Source organism: Eulemur rufifrons, chromosome 2, assembly GCF_041146395.1.
Source record: "Eulemur rufifrons isolate Redbay chromosome 2, OSU_ERuf_1, whole genome shotgun sequence".
Taxonomy (NCBI): Eukaryota; Metazoa; Chordata; class Mammalia; order Primates; family Lemuridae; genus Eulemur; species Eulemur rufifrons.
In genome coordinates, this window is record NC_090984.1 from 13,440,085 (window position 1) to 13,452,619 (window position 12,535).

General features: G+C 40.2%; 1 protein-coding gene across 4 annotated transcripts in view; it reads left to right on the forward strand.

The window, feature by feature from the left end:
- HNRNPM (heterogeneous nuclear ribonucleoprotein M) overlaps positions 1-12,535 on the forward strand; it is a 38,962-nt gene that overhangs the window by 3,594 nt on the left and 22,833 nt on the right. For all 4 annotated transcript variants that reach the window (XM_069479353.1, XM_069479362.1, XM_069479371.1 and 1 more), the window contains exon 2: positions 6,120-6,289. In XM_069479353.1, coding sequence (XP_069335454.1) covers positions 6,120-6,289 — 170 coding nt within the window. The remainder of the gene's footprint in view (positions 1-6,119; positions 6,290-12,535) is intronic.

Sequence of the window (12,535 nt, forward strand, 5' to 3'; positions counted from 1 at the left end):
CTTCCCTTGATTGAGAAACTTCCAACGCGATGAGCATTATCCATCGGAATGGCACGGAGGCATTAGAGGGTTGAGAATCACTGTTCTACATAGTAAATGTAGCAGTCTCTTGTGCAGTAGGCACTCAGTCTTTTTATTAGTTGTGATCTTTATGTTCGGTGTAATTCTAGTATGGTGGAACATGATAACTTGTCAATTTCCAAAGAACTCAATGAAACAATTTCAACGCCATATTAAACATAATTGTGTTTTAATGTCTGGGAAGGTACTTGGCAAATATTTTGGGCTTGTCTTTATCAATATGTTGTGAAACAGTAGCTTGATGGAATGGCAGAAAAGGTTTTTGGCTGGATATGGTGGCTCATGCCTATAATTCTAGCATTTTGGGAATCTGAGCAAGGAGGATCACTTGAGGCCAGGAGTTTGAGACCAGCCTGGGCAACACAGAGAGACCTTGTCTCTACAAACAATTTTTAAAAATTAGCCAGGTGTGTTGGCTTGCACCTGTAGTCCTATCTACTTGGGAGGCTGAGGCAGGAGGATTGCTTGAGCCTAAGTTTGAGGTTACAGTGGGCTGTGATGATGGCACTGCACTCCAGCATGGGCGAGACCCTGTCTCTTTAAAGAGAAAGAAAAAGAAGAAAAGGTTTTTATTATACTGGGTCTGTTTAGAACTTCAGGTGAATGATTGGGTGCTAGAACCAGATCTAGCCAGTTTAGGAAAATATTGGTAAGACGTTTAGACATTTAGCTGGCCTAGGTAGATCTGCCTATTGTGGCTTCAGTTTCTTTGAAAGATTACAAATATGCTACTAAGTGGAGTTTGGGTTAGGTTTGAAATTTAACAAATGTAGAAACTGTTTTTGAAAAAGCAAGTCTGCTGTATAATTGGCACAATAAACTGCACATATTTAAAATGTACAGTTTGATAAGTGCTGGCACGTGAAACCCTCACTGAAATCAAGCTAACCATATCCATAACCTCCAGAAGTAGCCTTTTCCCCTTAGTAATCCTTATCTCCCCCAATTCCTCCCCACATCTACTCTCCTTCCCCCAGACAACCTTTGATCAGTTTTCCATCTGTATACATCAGTGGTTCTCAATGGGTGACCCCCCCATCCCCCGCCCCAGGGAACCCTTGGACATCTGGAAGTGTCTTAGAGATGTTTCTGATCTTCACCTTCCTGACTTGGTGTGAGAGTTACTGGTGTATCTTGGGTAGAGGCCATGGATGCTCTTAAACATTCGTGCAGTGCACAGGACAGCCTCCCACAACAAAGGACATCTGGCTTAAAAATGTCAGTAGCGCTGAGGCTGAGAAACTGTGCTACAGATAGTTTGCTAGATAAGATTTTCTAGAGTATGTGGAACCATATGGTATATAACTCCCTTTTTTGTCTGACTCCTTTGAGCGTAATTATTTTAAGATTCATCCAGGGTAGTGCATGTAGCTCATTGCTTTTTGTTGCTCAGTATTATTTTGTTATATAGATATACTACAGTTTATTTACCTTTTAGACATTTGGGTTTCCAGTTTTGAAATATTACAAATAATGCTGTGTATTTTCAGGTACAAGTTTTTGTATGGATATATGGTTTATTTTCTCTTGGGTAAGTAGCTAGTTGTGGATAATTGGGTCACAGGTAGGTTTATGTTTAAATTTTTAAGAAACTGCCAAAGTGGTTGTACCATTTTACATTTCCACCAGTTCCTCTATATCCTTGCTAATCCTTGGTACGGTCATTCTTTTTAATTTTAGCCATTCTAATAGATGTATAGCGGCATCTTGGTTTTAGTTTGCATTTCCCTAATGATTGGTGATGTTGAGTGCTTACATGCCATCCATGTATCTTTGGTGATTTGTTTTTAAGTGCTTTGCCCTTTTGAAAAAATTGGGTTTTTATTACTGAGTGTTGAGAGTTCCTTTCTCTTATATATTCTGGATAATATCCAGATACATGCTTTGCAAATATTTTCTTATAGTCTGTGGCATTATCTTTTCGTAGTCTGAACTGTCTTTCGCAGAGAAGTGTTGGGGTTGTTTTGGGTTTTTTTTGTTGTTGTTGTTTTTGTTTTTTTTGAGACAGGCTCTCACTTTTTGCCCAGGCTAGCATGCAATGGTGTGATCCTAGTTCACTGTAACTTCGAACTCCTGACCTCAAGCAGTTTTCCTGCCTCAGCCTCCCAAAGTGCTGGGATTACAGGCATGAGCCACTGCGCCTGGCCTTACAGAGCAGCAGTTTTTAATTTTGAAGACCGACTTAAATCAATTTTCCTTTTTTAGATTTATGACCCATTTTAAGTTAATTTTTGTATATCGTATGAGGTATGGATCTAAGTTCATTTTTTTGCATATAGGTAAAACTTTTATAAGAGACTTTTAAATTCTAAGTTCCTTAAATACTGCTTTAATTTTATTTTCCATAAAAATAGCCAACAGCTACAAGGTTATGTGCTAGGATGTGTGGTCAGATAATTTTGGATTCTCCTTTTAAAATTTAACTTAAGCATTTTTCTCTTATAGATTCTTTATAAACCTCATTTTTAATGTCTTAACATTCCAAATTTGGGGTATATTAGGTTAAAGGAATTTATTTTATCAGTGTTGCCAAATCATAATCTGCCTATAAAAAATGTAATTTTATGGGAGGCTGAGGCGAGAGGATTGCTTGAGTCCAGGAGTTCAGGGTTGCAGTGAGCTATGCTTGGGTCACTCACTGCACTGCAGCCGGGGGACAGAGCCACCAGACCTTGTCTCAAAAAAAAAAAAAAAAAAATTTTTTTTTTTTTTTTTTTTGTTTAGAAGATAAAGGGATTTCCAGTTTTAAAAAATTTTTAAATGTACTTCTAAAAAGCTTTCAGAGTTAAGTATTATATATATTTTAGGGCTAGAGAGGGATATTCCCCCTAATTTTATACTGAAGATAGTGAGAAAATAGGATTAGACATGAGAAAAAGAAACTTATCAGGATGCTCCTCTTACACTGTCATATCGTCTATACTTGAATGTGTGTCTTGAGTAAGATTTGAGGGTCATTCTGTACAGTTCTACTAAGAACGGAATTGGTGCTGGGCGCAGTGGCCTATGCCTGTAATCCTAGCAACTCCGGAGACTGAGGGGGAGGGATTGCTTGAGGCCAGGAGTTGGAGACCTGCCTGAGCAACATAGTAAGACCCTATGTCTAACAAAACAAAAAAAACAATTAGCCAGACCTGGTGGCATCTGTAGTCCCAGCTACTTGGGAAGCTGAGGTGAGAGGATCATTTGGAGCCAAGAGTTACAGGCTGCAGTGAGCTATTTGATCATTGAGCCACTCCAGCCTGGGCAAGAGTACGTATGAGGAAACTTGGAGAGAGGAAATGATTAGCCAGAGGATTTGTTTGCAGAGGTGCTGTGCCCCTACTTTGGGCATTAAACACAATGAACTGCTTTCTCAGTGGCTAGTGTAATCATGTGATGTGGATTAACCCCATACCAAATACCCAGCTTCTGTGGTTAGGTAGGGTAGTTTATTGTTAGCTGTAATATGCATCAGCGGAATATGGGCTACTTTGTTACCTGCTTTGGCTGTAATTGGTTAATTTATACATTTTGTAACTAATAGGTGAGCTGAGAAGTTTACGAAAACACAGACTGGAAATATTACTGTGTCGAGGACCCTGTGTCACAATAATGTTTTTTATTTTGTAAATCTTAAACTATTTGGGGTTTTAGAAGTAAGTTATATTAAAATACATCTATGGGCTTTCTGGTGGACCATGTGTAGGTTGGTCTATGTTTTATGAATTTTTCTAACACATTCCTCATCATCTGCCAAGAAAGAGTGAGACACTTTGGCAGATATGTTCTGTTTGACATCCTTTGGTCCAGGACTTTCTTATGGAGTAGACAGGTGGCCTGTGTAACAGTGGTGGGTTCCCTTTGGGATCTGCTTTGTGGTGTGAAGCCACCCTTGTGGACTCTGGGAGACTGCACTCTAGGCATCTGGGGGTTGGAGTAGCCATAGCATCAACTTGTCTACCAGCCCTTGCGAAGGGAAGCTATTGATTTTGTATGAGTGTAGTTCAGATCATGGAGCAAGCTGCTTTCCCGAGTTTTACCTTGTGTCAGAGGGGGTGTAGCTCACACTAGCATGATACCTTCACTGGGATACCACTTGGCACCTTTGTGTTTGGATATGGGGGATCAGTGAAAGAGACTCTGGGTACTATAAAAAGTTGTTAACTTTAAAATTTTTCCAATGCATTAAAAGAAAGTCATCCAGCTACCATTAGGTGTTTGAACACTACCCCTCCCCACAAAAGGAAGGCATATTCCAGAGTAAAGATCAGCCCTTTAATTAAATAAAGGTAGTTTTATAAATCATCAGTATGATAGTCTTGGCTTTTTAGTTTCTGTTTTTGTCGTGGATCACAACTCTGCTAGCACCTGTGGTTTGGTAGTTGCTGGATTCTCGCTGGTGGAACGCACAGGGCTTGGAAAATTCCCAGTGGCCTGAGAAATTTGCTGGGCTCTGCTGGCTCCCCACTTGTTCCTGGTCAGCTCTCAGGGCCTCCTGGTAGTCGGTAGTTGGAGGGAACTGAACTTAGCCGGCAGCTGAAGGAACAGCCCTGCCCTGGCTAGTATACACACCTGGGCTTCCAAGCTTGGTGTCTGGTGCTTAGAGGTAAAAGTTACAGCGTGGAGGCAACCTAACACAAAAAGCTAAAGAGTACTACATATGGAAAAAAGCATCCGCCCTGTGCTGAAAGTGGAATTGTTTGTTTGCATGCTGTCTTTTACCTACCTGGATTGTTCAGACTTGGAGTTTCTTGGCTTCAGAGTATTAATAGTAGGGTTGTGTAGAGAATGGTGTCTTTCCCTGGTTTTTTTTATTTTTAAAAAATAATGGTTAAAATATACATAAAATACACTCTTTTAACTGTCTTGAGTATACAATTAAGTACAGTGTTGTGCAGCCATCACCACTGTCTATTCTTGTAATTTTTTTTAATCCTCCCAAATACAAATTGTGTGCCCATTGTTTATTTTGTTTGTTTATTTATTTTTAGAGACTGGGTCTTGTTCTGTCACCCAGGCTGGAGTGCAGTTGATAATAGCTCACTGCAGCCTCCAACTCCTGGGCTCAAGCGATCCTCCTGCCTCAGCCTCCATAGTTGCTGGGATTACAGGCATGAACCACCACACCTCGTCCCTGTTGTTTAATAAGTTCCTCACTTCCACCTCTCCCTAGACCCTGATAACTTAACCTCTGGTCTACTTTTTGTCTATGAATTTGCTTATTCTAGGTATCTCATAAGCAGAATCAGACAGAATTTGTTATTTTGTGACTGGCTTATTTCACTGAGCCTAATGTCTTCAAGGTTCATCCATGTTTTGTAGCATGTGTTAGAATTTTCTTCCTTTTTGTGGCTTAGTAGAATTCCATTGCATGGATATTCCACGTTTTGTTTATTCCATTCATCTGATAGACACTTGGACTATTTTCCATCTTTTGACTTTTAAGAATAATGCTCCTATGAACATTGATTGATGTACATGTATTTGAGTCCCTGCTTTTAATTCTTTTGGATATATACCTAGCAGTGGCATTGCGGGTCGTATGGTAATTCTGTGTTTAATTTTGAGTAACTGCCAAACGTTTCCATAGTGGCTACATCATTTTACATTTCCACTTTTTTTTTTTTTACATGTTCCTTTTGATCATAATTTTTTTTTAACACAACAAAAGATGCTTTTATTTGTAAAACTTAAATGGTTTTTCTGTTCTGTGAAATCTTGGAAGTTTTCTCTTTTCTTGTTTCTGTCTTGGATTTAACGCAGCTGGGGCAGCAGCTCGGTCTCACCCTGTTTGGGTTGCAGCCCATATGAATGTTCGTAAGCCTAAGAAGAGTGCTGTCTTCTTGGGAATGGTTTCTTGGCAGGTGGATTCTAAGGAACACTGCTACATCTTTCTGCCCTGTGGAACACTTTAGTTTGAATGTCTCAAATAGAAACCAATATTAGTCTTGTGTCATATATAATTTTGTGTGGAATTATAAACCTGGCAGATCAAATAAATATCTTTCACATTGTACTAACGTATAAACCCTTTATTTCTTCTCTTTTGCATTTAGTGAAGGAGAACGACCTACTCAGAATGAGAAGAGGAAGGAGAAAAACATAAAAAGAGGAGGCAATCGCTTTGAGCCATATGCTAATCCAACTAAAAGATACAGAGCCTTCATTACAAACATACCCTTTGATGTGAAATGGCAGTCACTTAAAGACCTGGTTAAAGAAAAAGGTAATGGTACTGGTGGTGGAGTAGGGTAAGAAGGTTGGTGTGTCATCTTCTCTGTGGCTAATTCCTTGGTTATTTTTTTTTTTGTCAGTGGAAGCTGTTCTGGGTAGAGCGTGTGTTCTGTCCAGGCTTTAGAGTTAAGCCCCCTTATCCAACCCCACTTTTATTGTGGTCATGCCCCTGTGTGTCAGCAGGGTGGTCTGTATGGTCTCTTGGCCTACAGATAATTTTACTGGGTTAACATGGTTAATAAGGCTTTGAGGGGAGCCTTTCTGTGTTAAGAAAATTTTTCAAGTTCTTCACCTTAGGTTTTTCCTTTCTTTTCTTTTCTTTCTTTCTTTTTTTTTAAGCTTTTTAAATCGGGCAGGAAGATTGTTTAAATTTTGTGGATGTCTTCCTGGGATCAAAATTTGGTAGCTGGACCTGTGCTGCTCGCATTCCAAACTATAACATGTCAGCGTGTATTTAACTGTTAGGCTCTCCTGCCCTGGCCCCCCCACTCCTCGCCCCCCCCACCCCAGGGGGGAGGAAAATAGATTGGCAGTTGGAGAGCTCAAAATATTAGGTATCTGCTTTGTAATGTGGTGCCTTAAGGTGCACATTGTTTACAGCCCAGGTGTCCAAATTCCACCCTAGTGCCGGGGAAGCAACCAAGCTCTTCTGCCACCAGGAGGTCTGAGGAGGCTGCCCTCATGGTCCTCTGCCTCACCTCTGTACACACTACATGTGTCCTCTTTCTTTCCATCTTTCCTCCTGTTCTGCTGTTGTCTTCCTTTCTTTCCTGACTCTTGGCCCTGCTGGTGGCACTTAGGACTCAAGAGATTGCTCAGCTCTGGTTTAGACAAAAATATTGATAGAGAACAATTTGTATAATGCCTTGAGGCCTGCACCCTCAGCTCCCACACCTAGAATCAAATTACGCTTATCGGAGTCTTTGAAGGACTGAAAGGTATTGGTTTTCTGGAGCATTCATAATGAAAAGAGATGTGAGCTTGATTTGTCAAATGATTAACATTTCAGTGACAGAGATGCCCTCTGGATAGGCCATTTTGGTATGTGTACTGGTGCTCCCCGAATTGGGTTTTGAAATTATGAATGGCACTGCCATCATTGTCCCATCACTTACTTTGACCATGACATGCAAGAAGCACTAGGCACCGTGAACCTCTCTGTACAGTCATGTGTGCTGCTCCCCTGCGGTATTTCTCCAGATAACACAGATGGGAAAATGTTCTGGTGTGAGGTTTGTTTCCCTGCCTTGATCAGCCAAATCATCCTGCCAATGCTCCTAGGGCAAGAGTGAAGTTTCTTCTTTTTGTCTGAAGGGCGTGTCATGTGGCATCCCAGATGCAGTGTTCTTGGTTTTTGGGACTGCTGCTTCAATACAAGCTTGGGGTTTCTGTACAGTCCAGTTGGGTCTCATTCGAATTAGCTTTTGGAATAACCTCCAAATTTGTGTTCTCGTGATTTGGTTGAACCGCTGAATTGCTATTTCCATTGATAATAAGGTATAGTAGTTCCAAGAACCAGGAATGTGGCTTTGAAAATGCAATTGTTAGAATTTTGTAAGAGATTGCAGGCCAAATTATTTTTTTATTTTTAGGAGTGTGTGAACCAGTTTTGGGACATGATGGATAAAGTAGGTGACATTTTTACTGCTTTACCATTCAGTAATTCAGTTTGGGAAGCCTTAAAGCTGGTAGCAGCAGCAGCCATGACGTTTCTGGATGTAGAAGCAGTTCACCTCAATTTACTATTTTGCACTCTTACTAAGCGTGGAGCCAGCCTGGTGGTTTATTCGGATACTTCCAAACTGGTTCTCATATTCCCCTGGCATACTGCTACGAATGCCCAGGCTCAGCCCTTTCAGTGTATTTTTGGTGGTGAATTTAGAATTACAGGTGTGCAGTAAATCAGTTGTTTTTAATGAGCCTTAAAATGTTCTTGTTTAGAGCTCCCCAGTACTGGTTAAATTAATTACTTTGCTGTTTAATTAAATTATTAGCTGTATTGGATTGTGGGTAAAGTGATTCATAAGAGATAATCATTTTATGGTAATACTTACATTCAGTATGTGAAGTCTAAAGAAATTTACTGTGTTTACATGCATATGACTCCATAGGAAATGTTATTCTTTTCATTATGAGGTTTTAAAAATACATTTTTATTCCTGACTGGATGTAGAAAAAAATATGTTTAAATGTTTATTTTAAATCTGAAATATTTACTTGAAATCTGTTGCCAATAAATTTTAAGTTTTTTGAAGACTTACTGCACAGGACAAAATGGCAGAGAGAGGCACTCCTACCCTAAAGGCGTTAGTCTTAAAATCATCCCAAACCACAGAGATTTGGGATGTCATGATCTCTTTATTGGTCTGCATTTTAAGAGTCCACGCATGTTCCTGAATCATAGTTCAGGAAACCAGTAGAACAAGAACTGAGCTTAGTTGTCAACTTAAATTTTCTGTTATTGTAGCAGTGTCTAATTGCAGCCTCTCAGAACTAATGTAGCTAGCCTTGACATGGCAAGGGGGGACTTTTCTGAAGGTACTTATGTGTGAGACTGTCTCACACACCCTCCCTAATTCCTGATCTTCCCGTCTTTGACACCAGGTGTATATCCTCCATCTTTAATTTTAGCGTTTAGCAGCATTCTTGGAGATCCTATTAATAATCCATTTGTTACCTGGACTGGTCACTTAGGCCTTTGGAAGTGACTTACCAGTCCACAGCTATTCTGATAGGTCGTGGGATACATATCTTAAAGTGGTTGACTATAAGGACTGGGCAGGAAAAGTGAAGATTTCTGTGAGCATTAGCCTGAGCAACATAGTGAGACCTTGTCTCTACAAAAAATACAAAAATATAGCTGGGCGTGGTGATGGCACGGCCTGTAGTCCCAGCAACTCAGGAGGCTGGGGCAGGAGGATCACTTGACTTTGAAGCTGCAGAGAGCTCTAGCCCTGGCAACAGAGCAAGGCACCGTCTTAACAAACAAACAAACCCAAAAAATTGCTGTGAGCAGAAAGTGATCTTAGGCATTTTAAACTTAAGTAGCATTGTGCTACATTAGTTTGAGACCCTAAAATGCCATGTGGATGAAGAAAGCTTGTCGCTGGGCTGCTGCTTCTCCTGGCCTAACCTGGGGACTGGCAGCATGGGGTGGGGCAGCCACAACCAAGGCAGGACTGTGCTGCCCCAGTAGTGAGTAAACACGGAGCCCAGTTTCAGGAAGAAAAGGAAGGTCAGTGATGTAGTTTACTCAAATCGATCTGGAGTTTAGCAGCAGTCAGTTTAACTTGTGTAAGCAAAGATTTCTTTAAGTACTTAATCCTTCTGTTACTATTCAATGCATCACTTTAAGTAAATTTCAAATTCCAGCTGACAGGAAACTGAGGCCCAGAGGGCAAATGTAGTCCAATAGAAAGCCTTCTTTGGCTCTTGGAGATAATTTGCATTGTGGGTCTGTGAGGCAGAACTATTTAAATAAAATCCCTACCCAGTCTATTCGGTCCCTCATGTTTTCCTTTGTTGTAATTTCAGCCTGCATTTTAGAAAGGCCTGTTTTGCTAAAGCATTCACATGTGTGAATGCAGAAGTGCAGCCTGTCCGGTTTGCTCTGGTGTTTGGTCTAGTTAAAGAGGTAGTGCTCTTCTGCTCTTGCCATGGGGTTAAGAACAAGTGTGGGCTCAGTCTTTTTCTAATTTGTCCATGAGTCAAGCAGTCCTGTAGAATAATGATTTTGGCATGTTTCAAGTTGTCTTTGTATTAAAGAATGTGCATCTATTCTGTGCACCCCTCCATTAGACTGGCTGCCTGAGAACTATTATGAGGTGAAGAATGTTAGCTGACAACATAGCTGACTTTCAAGCTCCTCCTCCCTTTTAAAAAGTTGCAGGCCTCGTCACATATGAATTCTCTTCAGTGAAGCTTCGGTCTCTGTATTCCCTCTACTTTTTTGTCCATTTCAGACTTGAGCAGTTAATGGGAGCACAAAAACACTCATTCTGATAAAAGTTTGTGCAGGTGTGTAAAATCAGAATAGCTCTATCGGGGACTATCTGAGTTCTTTTTTGGATTGCTCGTCTACCTTTCCTATGATGCATTTTATTCTTAAGGCCAATATTTTAAATAGTCCACTTAAATGTTGGTTAAAATGATTTCTTGGAACATTTTAAATAGAGGTAGATAACATTTGGCATTAAGTTTTTCAAAGTCTTAATGTTTTCATTTCGATGTTTTGATGTTTAAAGCTGCAGTAGAATTTGTGTTAGCAGCCTACGATTGGCAGTCCATAAGTTCCACCCATGTTCAGAAAGGAAGCGGAGCAACAGTATTTTTTCATTCATAACTGCTGCTACTGCCGGGCTGTTGCCTCTGCCTCCGGGTCCTAACCTGCTCTGGATGGTCTGCTCTTGTACACTTCATTTCGTGGACTGTGACCAGACTATGATTACTTGGCATATTTTGCCTTCACATTCTTGTTGATAGTTGTACTGACTACATGAAACAAGTGTTCAATATTGTGGAATAAAAAGAGAGGTGGTCTTTTAAAGGCTTCATAATTATTTTCCTGTAGGGAAATATGAATTAGCAACTATTGCAGATCCCATAACACTGATTTGATGAAGTCTCTCAGGGTAGAGATGGGAATTTTATGAGTTTGTGAGGAGCATTGTCATTATTGGTGACCTCTGGGACAGCACTGCTCATGCTGACGCCACGGAGGACTGTTAAACAACTATACCATTTGGCAGGGAAAGAAACGGGGAACATTTTAAGCAAATTTCTAGTGTAAAGGATTGAAGTCAGGTGTGTGCCATTACTAGAATGTTATGTGGGAAAAGTCCCGATTTTTAAACCTCTCTATTACAGTGGTTAGGACCATGGGAATAAGTATAGTTTGGAATTGCTTGGTTTTTGAGTTGCAATAACAGCTTTTTGATTAAAGTGTCTTTATGGACACGCCCTGGAAACTTCACATGGGACAGTATTTAAATTTTGATAATATAGTTACAGCTGTCTTGAGTTAGATTTTGTGATTCTTTTATTTTTTAAGGGTTATTAGGTGGTAGTCACAGCTGGTAGGAAATAAACTTGGGGTCTCTTCATTGTTTGGACACTACATGGCATTTTCATCAAAGTGGAGTCAAGGGCTGCTGGTCCTGGAATGGCTGCTGCTGTTGAAGCAAATGGCTTTTAACTGGGCTTCAGGAAGGGCCCCTGCTGCTTGGAGCTGCCTTACTCTTGTAAGGGTGAAATGAAGCCAATTGTACAACTGTCCCTTGGCTGTGGTCAGTTTTCAGTTTGCTGTATACGAGTACATACTCCAAAAGTTCAACTGTACTAGTCCCTCCTAGTTCCTGTGCACTGATTCTCTCCCTTCCTGTTTTGTGCAAAGTGCCAGTTTGCTTTTGTAACATTTCAGGAAAGGACAAGGAAGGTGAGGCTGTAGACTTAAAACTTTGAACGCTTGGCCTTCTTGCCTTCAGCCTCTGTGCAAAACCATTAATAAACATGTCCTTCAAATTGTTAATTTTATTTGTGAAATAATCTTTCTTGTTTTTGATTTCAATTTTTCCTTGCTATATTAATTGAAAATCCTCATAATAATTTTAATGTCCTTTGAACAAAGGAGTTGGAATAAGGCAGAACTTGTGGAGGCCATTAAGTGTGTTATTTTTACCCTTTTACTGCTAAACCAAACTTGAAAACTGAATTGGAGAAGGATTTAACATCATAAAAACAATCTTTCAAGGGAAAAAAGCTATTCCTGAGAACAAAAGCCCTGTGTTGAGCCTGCTTAGAGATAGTTTCCTCCAAGTCAAAGCTTTACATTTCTGCTTTGTGTGTGTGCCATCTTCAAGTTCAGCAGCCATTTTGGTGGTTGTCTTGATGGATTCTAACATCTGGTCATGGTGGTCATGAATTGGCAATCCAAACCTTGAGGAAAATCTGCAGAAACTTTTGAAATACTTTGTTTTTTTCCCCCTTTGTGTAGGTTAGAATCACGTGAGTCTGTTTAACTGTTTAGATGCAAAAACTGAGCCCTAAATTTGAATTTGTGTCCTTTTATGGGGAGGTTTGGAAAGCAGCAAAAATAAAGCCTGGCTTAATTCACTGAAGAGAATCCAGATGCTGCTCTGGTTTTGTGATCTTATATTCAAACATTCTGCTTCTAACACTCGTGGAGCCCAGTGCTGTGTGCAGGACCAGTTACAGAATTTGTGGGGCTCAGTGCAAAATG